This window comes from Molothrus aeneus, chromosome 2 (genome assembly GCF_037042795.1).
Source record: "Molothrus aeneus isolate 106 chromosome 2, BPBGC_Maene_1.0, whole genome shotgun sequence".
Lineage (NCBI taxonomy): Eukaryota > Metazoa > Chordata > Aves > Passeriformes > Icteridae > Molothrus > Molothrus aeneus.
Window position 1 is genome coordinate 31,107,431 of NC_089647.1, and position 19,032 is coordinate 31,126,462.

The following is a 19,032-nucleotide window of genomic DNA, read 5'->3' on the forward strand; positions in this document are numbered from 1 at the left end:
TGTCTAGTCAATCCATACGATTATGGGAAAAAAAACTGGCAGGATTATTTCTGGCTTCAATAACTATTTTGTTTGAAAACATGAGCATGGGAAGGGCAACCTGGAGAAAAATGGTGTTTTGTTTAAACTGTAACATCAGAGAGTGTGTAATTACATTCCAAAGACAAGAATAAATCATCTGACATTATATCCTACATTAATATAAGTTTAGGAATGGAGAAGTCATCATTAAATTAGTAAAGAGAAGTGCAGTGAGAATGAGATAGATGTGCCACAGAGTGGAATGGTGGGGGGGGGGAACAGCAGCATGAACAATGCCTAAGTGGGGAAAGGAAAATGTTTCTCTATTAAATTAATCCTTGACAGTGGTAACAGTATTTGAAATAGTAAAAAAAAAAAAAAGCAAACGAAAAAAAAAGGACTGAGATACAAAAAGGAGACCATATCCTGCACTTGAGTAGTATCTATGAAGAACCATTAGAGGTTTTAACTGGGTTTCAATAAAATCTGTAAAATATGCTATTATTATCCATTTTCTTTCAGAAGACAAATGGAGGCATCTGTTTCTAAAACTATGAGGCTGGAGAGCCTGGGTATTCAAATGGGATCAGGACATGCCATAATGTCCAAGGGAATCAGCAGGGAGCTTGGCACCCCTAAAAACATAGCTGAGGAATTCCAGGTTGGAAATTTATGCAGTTATAGCTCCCAAAGCAGATGGCTGCCTCACAAAATCTGGACCCAAAGGAAGACTAGGGAATGAGGGGCAGAATGAAAAATCAGGTGCCAGAATGTTCCCTTTTCAGCCTGTGCTATAACCAGTGGCCACAGCTTTGGGTGCACGGCACAGGGATGATGAAGAAGGCAACTGCTTAGCAAATAGCCTTTATTAAGGACACTTCTAGTGGAAAAGTATGTAGTAGCATCACCTGAAAGATTCTGGCTTTAGGAAGGAGAGCAACATGTCACCAACAAGGATTAATTATTAATTTAGGAAATGCAAATAAATTTGTTTCTTATCTCCATGCCATTACAGCACACACTACTCTGCATTTCACAGAGCAAACAAATGTAACAAAATGAGAAGGAAACTTCTGACTACATACATTCTTTTGTAGGAAAATCACATTATGAATGTTTTTTTCTTCCAGTACCTACATTTGAGGATGGGGGAAAAACATCCTTTCCCATCTATCATGAATTTATATCAAATAGTCTCAGAATTTACTTGCCATGTTGAAAATGGGACTGGTAGAACATTGCATTTTATTATTTCAAATGACATTTCCAAGAAGATTACATAATGTTAAATATAGTATTGCCTTAAATTTCTCCACATACCATCCCAACACAAACTCTCCAGAAACAGATGTAAATTGTTAGCTGTCTCTGAAAATCAATATAGAAATTATATGCATATTAACTATTAAGGATGGAGAATTTTTCCTTGCAGAATTTTTGGCTCCAGTAGCACTAAACCCTGATTTAAAGTCAGCAACTACTTAAGGATACTGCTGGAGCAGTACTTGATGGCATGAGCTATTTTGAGGCAGAAGTTCTATGCATACCAGCACAAAAGGTTTATATATGCAAAGGCTGCATGTTCACACAAAAAAAGCTACTCTTAATTTTATAAGATCTCCATTTATCTTTGCTCATCACTCTCAAATAAGTACAGGCAGGAAATCTGCTGACTTTTTATCTTTTTTCAGTCCATGTACATATTAAAGGAGATAACAGGAAACAGCTTAGGTAAATGGGCATTCTTTCTGAATCCTTCTGGGCTAATAGAGTATAATTGTACAAGGAAAATCAAACAGCTACATTCTGAAGGGAATTACTTTATCAACTGGATTGATAGTATTTATTTGGCATACTAAAATTTTCTTTTCACGCTCCCAGGATTATGAGAAACAGTTCCAACGTCTTCATGCAAAGTTTCTTACTGAACTATTGTAAGATGAAAAGATTGAGGATTCTATTAAAGAAGAGCTAAAGACATCACATGTTTTGGTTCAAAAGAAGGATATATTTTTTCTGATTACCACTGACATGTTTTATAGATTCTTAGATATTCAGATGAAAACCTGAAGTATTTGATATACCCCATGATTGTTCATTAATAAAGATTGCACATCAGAGTGATTCAGGGAAGGTGAGAATTTAATATGACAGATGTTGCTATGCAAGATAGAGCCTGGAGAAAATGAGCACAGGGTGTATTCTGTAGAGAGGTCAGCACTTGCTCATGCAAACGAAAATGCTTCTGTGATTACAAAAGACAGTCTCACAGAAATAATTTTTTGTACACACAATTACAAAGTTTGTCTCCTCTTGGTGGACAGTTGTATGTTTGAAAAGCACATATTCTAAGAGCTGTTATGTCATGTTGCCAGAGGTTGAAGCTTGTCCTGATAGAGAAGTCCAAGGAGAAGCTCTCTTGTGAATTCAGTCCCTGAAATCCCTCTCTGTTTCACCAGTTGCAGCCTACAATAAGATCAGGCCCTATGGACTGGATACTTCACGAAGAAAGTATAATAAAAAAGCCATTTCAGCTTCTAATCAGAAATTGGCTTTTAATCAGAATACCTGACTCCTTAAAATTAACTTCAGGTCTGAATTCTTAATTGGGCTGTCAATTACTTTGCTCTTTCTGTATATCACCTTGAACTTTTTAGTTACTGTAGCAACTCTTCCTAATTTCTTTATATCAAACTGAACTACTTCATTTCAGACCTTGCTGAATCTCTCTGTATTTCTCACAGGATGGTTCCATCACCCATGAAAACACTTAAAAACACACACAGCTCTGACTTAACCACAGTCAATTACATGCTTAAATGTAAGCATGTGATTAAGGGCTTTGGTAAACAGGGTTGGGCTTCAACAGAGGTAAATGCTGTTCTGGAGCACAGCCACAGATGAGAAAGGATGACTGTTACTGAGAGCTGGCAAGACATTGGTAATGATTCATTCAGATCAGCTCTAAGAATGCTCCTAACACATTCTAGCCTATTTCATTCTGATCCAGAAGACATTCAAATATATTTCAATTCTCTTTAAAATAAATTTCAGTCACAGACATTCTGGTCTAGAACTGAAGCCTGGCAGCACTGCTAGTCCAGAATTAGTTACACAGTTATCTGATGGGGAGAGAGCTGCATTTGAAGGCTGGACAGTATTACTCCTGCACCAAAGGTGCTGATGTGTTTTTTAGTCAGGACACGGTATTTTCCTCTAAAGCCTAGAGATTCCCTAAGATTTATACAAAGCACTAACTTGAGGGGTCTTCTCATGTAACAACTATGCTATTTCTCAGATTTCTCCTTTAACAGAGCAGCAATCAAAATTTCTACTCGTGTCACTATAAACGTGGCTAAAATAAAATCAAGTGAAGGTCTTTCACTTGGACGGCAGCTTTGAATGCCTACATTTTATTTTGACTTTTACAAGGAAATGGACAGATCAAAGCTAGATGATTCAAAAATGAACCATATGGCAAGTTAGAGGGGAAAAGAAAAGGATCTGTCGTGAAGTATTTTTGAGTACAACAGCAGGGCTGTCTGCAGCTTGCTGTACTGTCTAGTACGGTTTGCTGAGAATAACCTGCTTAGCTGATTTTTCCTTGTAGCAACTCGATGGCGGCCATCAGTTACCAGTAAATGCACTGTTTTAAGGAACACACATAATTATGGCCTTCATTTGGACTAATAAAGACAGAAAAACTCTTATAGGAAAAACCTGCTACAATTAATTTAAATTAAACATGTAAACACAGGCTGTCAGCCAAAGCCTAGGAAACTCTGCGGAAACGTTTGAGTTCAGTGAGTTGCAAAAACACTAGCATACATCTTATCTGTCCAAAAAACTTCCACCAAAATAACTATCAAGAATAGTCTATTACCTGGCTGGTATCTCATAATTATATATAGAGAAGCTTAACGCACAAACAAAAAAGCTTTCCGAAAGTTTGCATTTCTCATTTCTCCAGCTATGTCTGGTGAGGGATAAGACTTTGCAGAGCTTACAAGTACTTTTAACAGTGGTGCCTCTAAAAAAAGAACACAGTGATGTAAAGCTGCTGAGTAAGGTGCTGCTGAATTGAGGACCCATAAGCTGCTTCTAATTTCTGTCAACACCATGATACTTTATGGAGACCAGGCTTTTTATCTGGCTACTTTTGCAAAGCTATGCTCAACTCTGGAACGCCAAAACTTACAGTGTAATAGCTCTCAGTAAGTATTTTGGTCCTCAAAACATTTGCTAAGTGGCAACAAATAGTCCAACTCAAACATTTTTGTAGTTCTGTAGAAGAAGCTTGATCCAGTGCTCCAGGAATCATTTAATTTTCAAGAGACAAAGTTTTTCCATGAAAACAACCACTCGAGGCAGGGTTTTCATGCTGGCCTTCTGTAGTCTGTGAGAATGCCTTGAATGTGTGGAGAAGGTTTCACAGTTTTATTGCATTAGTGGACATCAGAGGGGTATGAAACTTAGAAACATATGGAAACAGGACTGACAGCTACTAGCTCTAGACATGAAAGACTGGAGAAGCACCTGCTGATGGCAGCACTGAGGGTAATGGAACATGAGATTGGACGGCTGGAGTTTAGAGGCAGACAGAGGACTCACAACATGGACACACACCAACCATACCTTCACTGGTTCCTTTGCCTTTCCTGTCAGGTAACTCTAACCCTGTGCCCCCCGAAGGATATAAGGAGACGTCCGTTGGCACTGGCCAACTGCTGGCTGTGTCTTCCGTGATCTCATACATCTGCCCTTCCATCGGCTGCAGGTGCCAGTTTAGGCCAAACAGGTGCATGGCTGTGGTGAGCAATGAGAAAAGTCATCTTTTTCTGTTTGGGAGAGTTTCAGAACTACAGGGGCACTTTCTCTTTCTAAACTCTCGCTCCAGTGCCTTATTAGTGGTCATTGCTTTAGGACAAGAATAGGATTAATGTAATTAGACAGCCCCTGCTGCTTCTACCATACCAGCTCCCTAGGTCTTTCTACCCACTTACACTTGATTTAGATCACCTGTAACAATTCGCTCTGCTTCTTCCAGCAGAACCACTCCTGACTCATGGTCTCCATAACCAGGCACAGTGTTTCACAAACCTCCCAAGGCTGGGATGACAATGAGGTGAACACAGAAAAACAAGAAGTATTATTTCTTAACATACCAATAAATCCTGGGGAACTGCACTCTGGTTTGTTTTGCCATATTCACAAGTGTATTATATAGGTTCTCTTTTTTTTTTACCCATCAATTATACACAGAAGCCTTTACAGACATCTCTGACAGCTTTTTCTGGTTAAGACCAAGTAAAAACAGGCAATTCAAGACCCATCTTGTGCACATGCCTTTGTGCTCTGCATCACAAATGTGAGCAACTATGTCTGAGCATTCTTTCGTACAACTCAGCCTCTTCTATTCAGACCAAAGACATATCCTTGAGAACTGAAAACAAGCATCACCATTTAGATTTGTGTCATAGCAGGGCAAAGCTCTCTGTATGTTTCTGGGCCATGCAAAGTCACCCAGGGCACATGTGAGTCTATTTCAAGGCATTACATGAAGACAAGTAAAGTTAAGGGAAAAAGACAAACTACCTAAAAAGCAAATGCATGTATGAGGAGTATGGAAATCATATGCTTATACACCTAATACTTGCCCCTTCCAAATATAAAGCAAAAGAATGTGGCTTGTGGCTTACCATATCAGTTCTTCCATCCCCAACATAAACATTTCATACTCAATCAGTATCCAGCTTAGCTTCAGGCTCTACACAGCTAAATGATCTGATATTTGCTACATTTGGAATGACATTTCTTTTTTAAGGGAAAGCCTTGATATTTTACACTATAATTTCTCCAAGAAACTATACAATGGCTCTAACATCACAGCCATTTAGTATAAACAAAAAAAAAACCCCAAAAACAAACAAACTGAACAAACAAACAAAAAGAAACAAACAAAAAAAACACCCAAAAACCAAAAACCCAGTAAAGAAACAGCATTTCCATGGCCTACAACTCTATTTTTATTCACAAATGTACACCTGAGATTGGCAACCATTGTTAGGGACAAGTGGTTAATTTATTTAAACCTGTGCATCAGAAACAATCTTTACAAGATTACAAGAGAACTGAAAAGTAATCTGAGTAGCTCTCTGAAGACAGCATGTTTAGGCAATTTAGCAAAATACGGGATTTATTCCCCTTCAGTCTCAACTGGGTCACCTATCATTTACTAACATAAACAAGGCTGTCTTTGCACAACTACAACATCACAAAACATGAGTGCAAAATTCTTTTTTACCATGTAAATGGAGACTGTGTTTGTTAACAATTTTTTCCATTAGGAAAGAAAATGCACTCCTAAAACTCCCACACAGCAAGCAAGCACAACAAGGAATGTCTCTTGAGGGCCTGTTCAACACTTGTTTTTATACAGGTACATATACCAAGAAGGAATGTTACCAACACTACTGGTTATATTACCAGTAGTGTTGGTAACATTCCTTCTTGGTATAAGGGTACTTTAAGAAGAGGAACAAGTATTTTCATCTAAAAGGGATATATTTACTCAGCAGAGAAATTGAGAAGAGGGAGGAAAGGGAAGAGAGGAAATCAGACCATGAACAAGGAATCTGCATTAAGCATTTGGCATCACTATGCTTGCATAATATCTTTGTGTTTATACAGCCCTCATCATCAGAGTGCCTGGGCACTTCATAGCTATTAACCTCACAAAACCTCACCGGTAGGAATCTGCTTTTTTCTAGTACACAGAAAAGAAAATGAGAACTACAGTAGATTAAAGGACTAACTCAATTCACTTGTTTGGGCATTAAAATGCAATTTTGTGTTAATTCACTTAACTTACTGTATGCTTACAGGGTTGCAAGCTCCAAGAGGCATTTCATGCAGCTCTCTGCCAGCAGTTCTGTTGTAAGCTCAGTACTGGAAGCTGTCTTATAAGTCCATCCAGGCTGGACGTTTCCAAGGACCAGAGTGTTACCCAGGTGCCACAGAGCTGTTACAGAGCTCAAGGGCTTAGATGTTCTGAGCACACAAGTTCCTACGTTTAACATGGGATCTTTGTAGTTACATGCATGTTTGTAGTTCCAAGCAGAATGGAAACTGTACTCTTCAGTCCTCCAAACTCAGGCATTCCTAGACAGCAGTCAGGCCTAAGTTCTGCTGGTGCTAAGTGCTTAACATCAGCTCCACCTCTCAGACATCTTCATGTTAGAATGACCTGCATGAGCTTATAGTGGGCATTCCTGGTCTAGGCAGAACTGAGCCAGTGGTCTGCTTTCTTTGTAACACCATTTGACTTCCTCTGTCCTTTGGACATCACAACCTAAGTGCCACACAGATTTTTAGGAACACATTGCAAGGCCATTGTTTCCCCAAAAGGCTATTGCTGCTTCTCTTCCCCTTAGGAGGAATTTTATTATTGTAGATCATTATTTACAAATAAAATAATTGCAAGCAAATAAAAGTGAAAAACTCAACACTGCTTTGGGTGCAGTGGGCATTTCTTCCAGGCATTAAAATTAATTTAAAATACATGAGAGGAAATGTCTTAAGTGATCATCTTGCTTCAGTTTAACAACAGAACTGACACTCTGGAAGAGGCTACAGCTTTTCTGCACATTATCCGTCCACTTGCGCAAGTGGATCAACCATTCCATGTCATCATTCAATGCTCAATGTTTGAAGAGCGTCTTACCATTTCCCAAAATAGAAAATACAACCAAATTATCTGTAATATAGATACTGTGTTAGTAGTAGTTAAAAGTAGTAGTTAAAAGACTTGTATTAATGTTAACTTTTGTCCTTTGCTAGTAGATTTTGTCTAAAGCAAAAAGCTTCTTGTGTACACTGATCTCATCGTCACATAGGTCACAAAATCACAGAATGGTTTGGGTTGGAAGGGACCTTAAAGACCACCTACTTTCAACCCCACTAACATGGGCAGGAACACCTTCCACTAGACCAGGCTGCTCTATGCCTGGCCTTGAACACTTCCAGGGATGGAGCATCCACAACTTCTGTGGGCAACCTGTGCCAGTGCCTCATCAGCCTGACAATAACAATTCATTATATCTAATCTAAATCTATTCTCTTTTCATTTTAACACCATTATGGCCCTGTCCTGTAACTTCAAACTTTGGTAAAACATCTCTCTACATCTTTCTTAAAAGCCTCCTTTTAAAGTACTGAAAGGCTGTAAGAAGTTCTCCAATGATAAGCCATGAGAATGACATCTATGCACACCATGCACACAAAAGTGCAAAACGTTGAAAACCAGAATTATTTGAATAGCATTTTGATTATCAAGTGGCTTAAAAATTCCAAAAACAGTGTAAAAGCTGAGAGCTACTGCTCTATTCAGGATTTCTGAGTTGATGCTTTTAAGCACAAAATAAAAGCCTATAAATATCCCCATTCATATGGCAAACAGATATCATGCAATTTCTGCTATAGGTAGGCAATAACCACAAGTGTCAACCTGAAACAAGAACAAAGAGTCTGATTTACTTTGGAAACACACTCTTGTAGCAGGTATTTTATGAGGATGTCACCTGAATAAGTGATTTCATTACTATATTCCAAATACCAGCAGTGTCTGATTGGCAACCTGGTGGAAGATTCATTTCTCCTCTTGCTCTAACTGCCACACTGGTGCTAAAAAGTTAAGTGGTAATAGCAGTGGATATTTTGAGTCTTTACATCTCAATGGGATGTGTAAAGCTGTTGTTGCACACAGTTGTGTTTAAAGGTTTTATGAATCAACCTTGATCTGTGCAAATTCTTTCTCACAGAAAAAAAAAAATCAACTAAGGACCATAATCATAGAAAAGCCCTGTAACCATGGATGAGAGCCATAATAATATATTTTGAAGTGTTAATGTTCCTAAGAGGGAAGTAAAGCTGTAAACATAGTTTCAGATTCCTGATGTTCTTAGTCTCTGGGTCAATGGAACCCACTGTGGACATTTTTTCTGGCTTTTTTTCGCCCCTGCTCAGCTAGACACAAGACGTTGCTGACACAGAGTAAATGCCCTCCTGAAAGCCCCCATGTCCTTCTCCATCTCCGTCTCCAACATGACGCTCAATAGATTTTCAGATATTGAAGGCTCCCCATGTGTTAAAAGAGCACTCTGCAATTAACAATCATTAAAGTGTACACTTTTGTAAAATACCATGTAGCTTTTACTGCCTAGAAAGCTCCATGACAGGCCCTTTGCAGAAGCTTTGGTTATATTCCCCATGGAGAAGAAAACTCTCTTGTCTCCCTTCTGCTGGAATGAAAACAATACTTAGGGAGAAACCCTGCTTGCTCTCTGGGCTGTTTCACCACCACCAACTTAGATGATATAAAGGCATCTGGGGCCTCTGGCCCATTATGCTCATGTTTTGAATTTAAAGCTTTGACTTGCATGACCTTTCCCCTGTAGCTAAGTGCCAGCAAAAGATGCCCTAAAACTTGCTGAATGGGTAACAGAATTTTCTGTGCCAGACTAAATCCCCTTATCCTCAGTCCTAAGTCACCTGTGGCTGCCTTCTTGGTGGAAAAAAATTGGAGATAAAACTCCAGTCCTTTCAGGGTTTGATTACTTCACAGAATTCAGCATTCAACCATGCCAGTGTGATATGGCTGTTCTTTTCTGGACTCAGATTCACTTTAGCAGAGAAAATTTGCTAAGACTTTAGCATGATCTGAGTTATTTAATCATGCAAATAAATCAAAGTTCATATTGATGGAACCAAGTATTCAGGATCATGATTCTTCTGATTTTAACATATTATTTTTTCCTATATTGCATTATTCCTACTCCATAGCTACCTGTGGACACCAAAATCAGCAGCAGCAGACGCTGTTAAGTCAAATAAAGAGGAACATTCTTTCCAAGTTTCTTTTGAAGACATTTAGGCTTTTGAGTATCTTTGTATTATTGCCACTTGCTTATGAGACAACAAAACACTAAAGTCAAAACAACTTACTCAGCGGAGCAGAGAACAAAAGAAGTGGTGCAGCATTTAGAATAAAAAAGGACGAACAAAGATAATAATTCACATGGTCAACAAAATGGACATCTCTTAGGACAGGTTGATGGAACGAAGGAGTTAGCAGAGAGAGGCAGATGATTGTGATAGATCACAGGGAGAAGAAAAGACAAGACATGCTTACTGAAGCATAAGAGACCCCCAAAAAGCACACCAGTCAGCAAAAAATTGAAAAACAAACTGCTGGCCCTTTATTAGCTTGTTGCTTTGCCCAAAGCAGCAAGCTAAGTGTAATAAATAACCAAACCAATCAATTAGGATGTTTGGATTAAGGCTACAGCTGAAGCCACCAGGTGCTTCCATAGTATTTGTTAAAAGCATTCTCACAGCAGCTCCCAGGCTCCGCTGCTTCCTTCTCCCCTGCCCTCTCAGGGCTAAGTCCAGCAGGTACCACAGCTGGCCTGGTGACTGCTCACCCAGGCAAAGCTGCTACAGAAACAAAGGAAAGAAGAAAATAGCAATTTTTTTCCAGCTAACAACTGATCTTGCCCTAAACAATGGATAAAGACTTTCTCAGAATCAAAGCCTAACAAAACACATTAATGATCCCTACCTGAGCCTGGACTTAAGCAAGCACAGGGGTAAAGGGCATAAAGGCAAGACAGAAGTCTTTTGGGATTCTCATCTGAAAACCCCAGCCAGTTGCTTTGCAGTAAGAATACTCCAGGTTTTGAATCCATATTTATGTAAGAATATATGCTCGTATATGTCAGTATAATTGCTTAAATAACACAGGGGAGGGCACAAGCTCTGGAAAAGCTTCACAGTCCACCTCTACACTGCCACCCCACCCTCCCCAGCTCACCTGTACTGGGCTCCATCTGGAGAAGTTTGGCTTTGCTACTCCACTGGTTTCTACAAGCACCTCACTGCACTGCTGACAGCTAAGCCTAAGTCAACAAAAGCCAAAAGGCCACTCCTTGGAGGGAGAAAGGTTTCCCAAAGCCTCCCCGTGCAGCATGGGGAAAAGGAGAAAATGGGAAAACACTGTGTGAGAAGGAACAAATGAGAAGGACTGATGCCACAATGGACAAGAATAAAAATGAGATATTGGAGGAAGATGAGAAAAATATGGAATGAGAGAAACTGAGAAAAAGAAGGTTAGAATAGAGCAAAGATAAGTTAAACAAAAAAGTATAAGGGATTTGGAATAGGAAAAACAGCTGAAGCTCAGTGGTTGAGAAGACATTTTGCAGGTTGTTTCTGTGCTCTCCCCTCTTTGTGTGGAAACAAGCATAAGATATGTGGTGATTACATATTCCCCTTTAACCTTCGTGCTTAGTCAGATCTAAAATAACATGCTCTCCAAAATGATACCTGAGCTTTGCTTTTTTCCTCCTAATTGAGAAAAAGCTGAATCTCACCACTGAATTACTCAGAGTTAATTTTAACCAAGTAAATGTATTGCTTTCAGTCCTGTCTCTGGAAGAAACATGACTGTAATTATCTGGATAACTGTCTCTACACTGAAATCATATGATTTTTGTATAAGTGGTAGAATTGACTGTTGCAGAATAAACCATATTTTTGTGACATCCAGTGTTATGAAAAGGAGCCTTTCAGCATGAAATAATCACTGGTTTGTCAGTCTTCGATAAGTCAACAAAGATTAGGAAGAATGGGAACAGTAAAACAAACATTAAAGAAAAAAAATCAAACTGTTTTTCTCTTACACTACTGTTCCATTTCAGTGCTGGCCAAGGCTTCTGTGGCAGAACACATGACAGTCAAGGGCTGAAGTGGCTTTATGGCCCTACTGGTGTAGGAAGAGGGCAAAAAGCTGGATGCAGCATATACTATCTGCTCTACTTGTTTGTATGGTCAAGTCCTGGACTAGACAGATCCAAGCTGTTGTTCATCTAAGAGCATGGGGACATTTTGAGTGTTGTAGTGATTTAATACCCCAAGAACACGTTCCCAGATCTGGAATTAAGACCTAGTATCTTGAATGAAGATGCCAGTGTTTTGTAGTATCATGAATTCACATCTTTTACACATACATACCCAGGTCACTCAGCAAGGCACCATGGGGCAAGAAGAGGGGGATTTCTGCAAGGCCACTTCTTATGTGGATTTCGGCAGTTACCTTGTGACCAAAAACTCTGTACAGCACTCTGTGTCATTCCTAGTGTCTGAAGTTATTTCCTATACATAAATGCTTTCCATCTGTGGCCTAAAACTCTCACTCAGGAAATGGAAAACCTGACTTCATAAATCATCTTTTGCCCGAATGAATGTGAATTTGCACACCAGGACAAGACTGCAGTCATGTGGGAACAGAGAATCCCGCATACCAGGCTCTCCACAACCCAGATGGATTAGAGCTGCTGTGCAGCTAGAAATGTAAAATTAACAGGTCACAAAGGAATGGAGCCCAAAAGGCAGCTTGATTACATGTTGTTTAAGTGAAGACTCTAAGCCTGCAGCTGGGAGGTCCCACGACTCTGCTTCCTGCCTGTTGATTTATTTGACACAAGACAACAGTTAAGAAAAATAAAAAAGCACCAGGAGGGACATTAAGGGTAATGCTCACTATTGTAAATTCCCCATTTGCCTCCCCTCCTAAATGCTCAATGATCCGCCTTCAATGAAAAAAAAAGGGTTTTCAAGCCTCCTTCATAGTTTGGGGCTGAAGATACTTTGTTGGGCTGGGATGTGATTGCTTCATCTAAGAATTGGACAACTTGCATCCACCCATCTCAGGGTTAAAGGAGGAAGGATTTGGCTGATAAAACAGAGAGGTATCTGTGTTTGTTTGTTTGTGGGACTTTTTTAGGACCTCAAATGTCCTAAAATATGATGTAGGTGCTTCCACAGCCAGCTCAGTACTGACATATGCAATGGGATACATCTAGCAATTCCTGGGATCCTACCTTGCTGCCTGACTATTGCTTCACGTTTAAACTATGCAAGCACCAAAAATGGTTCCTTTGGAGATAATTCACTTCTCCTTCCCTCAATCAGAATCACCACGTGCAAAGGAGGAATTCAAATGACAGAGAGCTTCCTACCTTTTAAAAATTTGCCAGCAAGGTGGGAACTACCTTTTGAGAAAACAAAGCATCGTGCTAATCACCTGAAATCCTGCCACAAACACATTTACTTGCTTTGATTTGGCACTAGCTATTCTTTGACCCCTTCTGATTGAAGAAAAGCTGTATCCACGATTTCCACAATAGAAGCAGATGGTTTACCAAATACAATTAGCTTCTTCTTAGGAAAACACTTTATATTTTAATTTATTTCCCAATTGTTCTTAATAAGGAAGAAGAAAGGCTTCCAGCTGAAGCACCACATTTCTTTGAAACCTTCAAGGAAGTGACTAGAAAGGCATGTTTTAAAATGAAGCAGTTAAACTCAATGTTTGTTCAATGCAAAGAGTCAGCACTTCCTATTCAATGTCTTCCTAATTACCCCTGAGGATCAAAGTCTTTTGAATGATTGCCTGTCCATTCAAATCATTAATAGATGATCATTGGCCCCTCCAGTGCTACAGTAGCTTGTAATTTCTTGCAGGAAAGAGAAAATGCAGTTTTAAATGGGTATATTTAAATATTTTTATGCTTTTTTAAAGGAGGATATTTTTCAAGTGTTAACCTATAGAAAGTATAGACATAAAAGTGGCGTGGCTTATCTGAGGAGCTGACTGCTTAAATACCTTTGGTAATTTCCTTTACCATTTACACTATTTTCAAATAGAATAGGAAGTGGAAAGATGGAGCTCAGCAGCATTTGGCTGCTATTAGGCAGCCAACTGCAAGAAAGAAACTTATTTCAGCCCTCAAAGCTCTGGTGGAATTGGTGTTACACATGCTCAGGCCTTTCTCAGTAAAATCATATTTTGCCTTCTAGATACCCTTTCTGGCAGAGACCATATTAAAATAAATATAATGGAGATATTTATTCAAGATCAAAGTCAATTATAAGATGGTCCCACTATACCTCTAAATGGAGTTTTAATTTGTGTATATAATATTAGAAATAATCGATTTCCCACTGGGGTATTCACTTCAATTAGAGAAATGAGGACAGGCAGCTCTACCAGAGGGCCTCTTATCCTGCTTTGCATTTACTAAAATTCTGGGCTAGCCTGTTGTGGACAGTATAATTTTACAAATGCCCTTTCATCACACACATATAAACTGCAAGGCACTAATTAAAAAAGGTGTCATTTACATAGGTAAATCCACAAGCTCTCACATGCTTCCTTCCTTGTTATCTCAACTAGAGAACTTTCAGAAAACCTACCTTCCAAAAATAATACAATAATTTGCCCAAATACTAAAAACCACAGTTTGCTGTGCAGAAGTCACAAAATATATCGCTCTTATTCTAAAACCTCAACACAACAGAGGTGGGATCACAGTTTAAATCAAATATCCCAGTTTAAGCATGAAGATCTAAATATTGCTGTAGAATTTGATGTGCGAGCTGATCTCTCAGATGGCTGCCTGCTCATCTGTCCTTCTGAACACAAACATGATTTTATTATAGTAAGACAAGTAAATGTCTTTGAGACCACTGCTTGTGTTTTAATCCTAAAATCAGCTGAAAACTGCATTAGTGTTATTTGTCACTATGCACATTCTAAAAGCACCAGAGCCCCAGTTGGGCTGTGCAAGTTGATACAAGAAAAATTAACAAAATGGCAATCTCAGAATCCCTTGATGTCCAAAGCACAGGTTTAACTTGAGCTTTACTTAGCCTAAGTAAATCTGGTGACTTCAAGAGGATGATGGAGGTGTTTAAAGTTCAGAACAAATTTACACATTTTGTAGATCTGGGCCAGAGTGTTCATCAGCATTGTCAAAACTGAGCTCTAAAGCAGAATCCTGTCAGCCTTGAGCCTGCTAGAAGAGATATGAAGAAATTTTAACTGTACCAGCGTTCAGGAGTATTTTGTTGTTTTAGCTGCTTTGGATGACAAAAGCACAGGTATGTTTAAAGCAGTCTAGGAATGTTTTAATTTCTTTTCTAATTTTTCTTTACATATACTAGAAAAACAAACACTCTTTAGAGGGGGAAAAAAATCCCTTTTTTTTTTTTTCTTCTGTACAAAAGCTTGGCAAATGGATACAAATGCACAGTCTGAGAAAGCGGATAAAGTGGGTGACAGAGCACAATTAACAGTACAATAATTTTTGTGTCTGTCCAGAGACCATGAGCAAAATCCAGCACAATACTTTCAGGTGCTATAAATCAAAATGAAAGGTTCAGATCAGTGTAAAAAGGTCTCTCAATAACAAAACACAACCTGACAATTTGTTCCCTTGGACTTAGAACTAAATCCAGCACATAGAATAAGGTAAGTGCTAGCAAGTGCAACCCACAGTGTTCTAGAAAGACCCACAGCCATCTTTAAATTTAATTTTACCTAAAAAAAGCAGTTGCTAAAAAAAAACTGAAGTTTGCCAAGTCAAGCACTCAAAAATGAGCAAAGAACAGAATTAAGATTGCTTTTGTGATTTTACATCAGCCCCTGTATGCATATTTACTCTGTAATAGCCTTTAATTCCCTCATCACAGGTTATTTTTTTCCACTGGCCCAATGCTGAGCAGAACAATTGCACAGAAATTACCACTCAACCCTGGCAACTCCAGCCTTGTAGCACATTGAATTGCTTTCTAGGGATGCCATATGTGCAGTCTGCTTGGTAGCAGTAGGAGGGGGTTGGAAAGGGAAGGAACACTCGGCACGGACAATTTTGCTACTGCACTCTAACTAGGTCCCTACTGAGCATATGTGAAGTCAGATTTTCTAGTTTTGTGGTAGCCAGCTCAGGGTGGATCAGAGGTGTGATAAAGTACACACCATTGCTTATTCTACCTAATAAAAAAAGAGGCGTCACCATTCTCCATCACTTCAGTACTTCTGCAATATAAATAGAGAACAACAGTAGATCCAAAAGCAGAATTTTGCCTAAATGAGTGCCACATTACCTGGTGGATCCAGATGCCTACTCTCACATCTATTTAGGCTATAGAGTCACAGAATCATTAAAGTTGGAAAAGACCTCTAAGATCATCAAGTCCAATCACTAACCCAGCACTGACAGGTTCACCATTAAACCACATCTCCATCTGCCACATCCATGTGCCTTTTGAACACTTCCAAGCACAGTGATTTCACCATGGCCAGCCTGTTCCACTGCTTGACAACCCTTTCAATGAAGAAACCTTTCCTAATACCCAATCTAAACCTTCCTGGTGTAACTTACAGACATTTCCCCTGGTCCTATCACTGGCTGCCTGGGAGAAGAGGCTGACCCTCACCTGGCTACAATCTCCTTTCAGGCAGTTGTAGAGAGATATAAGGTCCACCTGAGCCTCATTTTCTTCAGGCTAAACACCCCCAGCTGCTTCTTATCAGACTTGTGTTCCATCCTTTCCCCACCTCTGTTGTCTATCTCTGGACATGTTCCATCCAGCACCTCAATGTCTTTCTTGTAGGGAGATGCCCAGACATTCCCTTGTGATAACTTAGCCCATGATAATTCTGGTTTATCATTAAATACAAATGAAAGAAAGTGCTTGCTCGGGGGCACAACACACTGCTTTGTCCCTGCATCCCCAAAGACTAAGTTGATAGTAATGAATTAAACAGTACTAAGCAGGATAACTTGATATTCTGTAACATTTATTTGTTAGAAAGAACTCTACCCATAGCACTGGCTCTGATCAGCCAATACCTTCCAAATTCCTGTGCACTGTTCAGTTGGCAAAGACCAGAGATCATTCTTAATAGCTGGTTTGGGTCTGAATACCCATAGGAGTTTAATAGTAGAGAAATGTATCCCTTCTGGACCAGTTGGGCGCCTAGAATGGTCCCATGTATATGTTCCACAACCTGGAGTACTCCACGATACAGTCTGACTGGGGAAGGTATACTAAAATCAATAAATTGTTACTAACTATCAAGATTAATGCTGTTTGTCAATCATTATGCTTAGATTGAAGGATTTTTTTTTTTTTTTTACCAAAAGCCTCTGGAAACTCTTTTGATTCTTGATTTCATTATCATTTCTGCCATAATTGAAAGGGATTCTGTCCATTGATACTCCAATTAGATTTTTCTTTTGAAACACTTAGGGTAAGCACAGCCATCATTTCTGCCAACTGTCTGGTTCTGCTTTGCTTTTTAAAGAGTTTCTTTTCACAATGAAGTGATGCTGCAGTTGTACTGGGCAAGCAAGGTGAGATGCTGCTGCTGTTTCACATGCTACCATATTTGAAAACAGCCAACATATCCTATTCTCATCATCTGCCTAGGCAAGAGCTTCTGAGTGCAAAAGGGACACACTTGGAAGTTAAGGTATGATAAAATCAAATGGAGAGGAAGATAGGAAAAGCTGGAGATGATGGGAGAGTTTATAGGCTAACATTGAAATACAAAGATTCAACAACCTCTGTCTATAGAGCACAAGAGCCTACTACCTCAAAGGGAAGTATGGAAGTGGTCCTTTTGGAGCTTTTAAGTTTCAGCATAAACAGTGGCTTGAAATCTTGACAAAGAGGAAAAGAGTGGACTGGACTTTCCGTTCATTATTTTACAGGTCATCAGGATGTTACCTGAGCAGTATACTTAACAACAACACCTCACCCTATAAAGATGTCTATCTACTACATAGCTCAATTTTAACTACAGGTAAAAACCTCTGAGAAAACATCGCTGTGCACATTCAATAGAAATGTATAACCTGGCTGCAAAGCAGGCTTTGAAGCCATCTTTTAATTTATGCTAGAAAACAATGGGAGATAAACACTAAACTATAACCAAGGAGCATTTTTCACTGCCAGTGACATCCCTAATTGAGATTACTCTATGACTAGTTACCCACAAAAGCGTTTGGTATTTAAAAACACTGAAAAAGCCCATTACGGGAAACAATTCTTTCTGTCTCCACTTAACTGCAATTAAATTCCATGATTTCACACTAATTAGTATGAAATAAAAACATGGACTCAAAGAGAACTCCTTCCACAAGACATATAAAGATCCGTAAAACTGATTTTTTCAGCATCTGTGTGCAAAGGTCAATCTAACTCATGAAATAAAGATTATAGCAGCACATCTGTGCCACTGTCATAAAGACAAGGACCGCACTTCTGGAGTCAGCCTGCTGTTATTTTCTTTTCTGGGGGCTTAGAGCAACTGTAAAATCTCACTAAAAGCAACTGAAAAAAGCTCATGGGTTGAGAGCCCATATCTGACCACTTAATAAAACCAGATGGAATTACATTAATCTCTCCTTGTATTAAAGATTCTTAATTTTAAGGAAGGATCAGACATCTAAAGGGCCAACTAATGCGTGGTTTCATGGCACACTGATGCAGACTCCCAGATCAGATGGAGCCTGCTGGATGCTTAGCCACAACCCACTTTCGACTGGTTAAATAATCAGTTATATTGGTGATCTACTTCTGAATGGAAGTCATTCTTCCAGTGATCCTACAATGATGAAAGAGGATCAGACTTTGACAAAAGGACCTCTTCAATCAGTGTCAAAATAAAACAATATGTGGAAATAAAAAAAAGTAATATTTAAAAGCCAGAACAATAGGGGAGCAGAGAGTAATCTATATAAATCTAAAGCCAGGGAGAGAGGCAAAAAGAAGCTGAGGACATCAAGAAAAAAATACATGTCTTGAAAAAAACCCACAGAACAATAGAACATTTTTTTAAGTGTACTGAAACCTAGCAAAATGAGCAGCAATATTGATGGAGATAGGGAAATTGCTAATAATGTTGTAGTAAAGACTGAAGCATTCAGTAAGAATTTTGGTTCTAGCTTTTGAAAATAACTACAATAATGCAATCATTTCACAGGAAATAAGTTTTTTCCGGTCCATTAGTAACCAGGAATTATACTGAAGTACATCTATTTAAGGACAAACATTTTTAAATCTGCAGGCTCATTTAACTTGTACCCAGTAAAGAAGAAGGAA

The 19,032-nt window shown here is 39.0% G+C and overlaps 1 protein-coding gene across 5 annotated transcripts in view; it reads right to left on the bottom strand.

Moving 5' to 3' along the window:
- Positions 1 to 19,032, bottom strand: part of TENM4 (teneurin transmembrane protein 4) — a 741,938-nt gene that overhangs the window by 178,456 nt on the left and 544,450 nt on the right. For all 5 annotated transcript variants that reach the window (XM_066572311.1, XM_066572312.1, XM_066572314.1 and 2 more), the window contains one exon: positions 4,657 to 4,827. In XM_066572311.1, the coding sequence (XP_066428408.1) occupies positions 4,657 to 4,827 (171 nt within the window). The remainder of the gene's footprint in view (positions 1 to 4,656; positions 4,828 to 19,032) is intronic.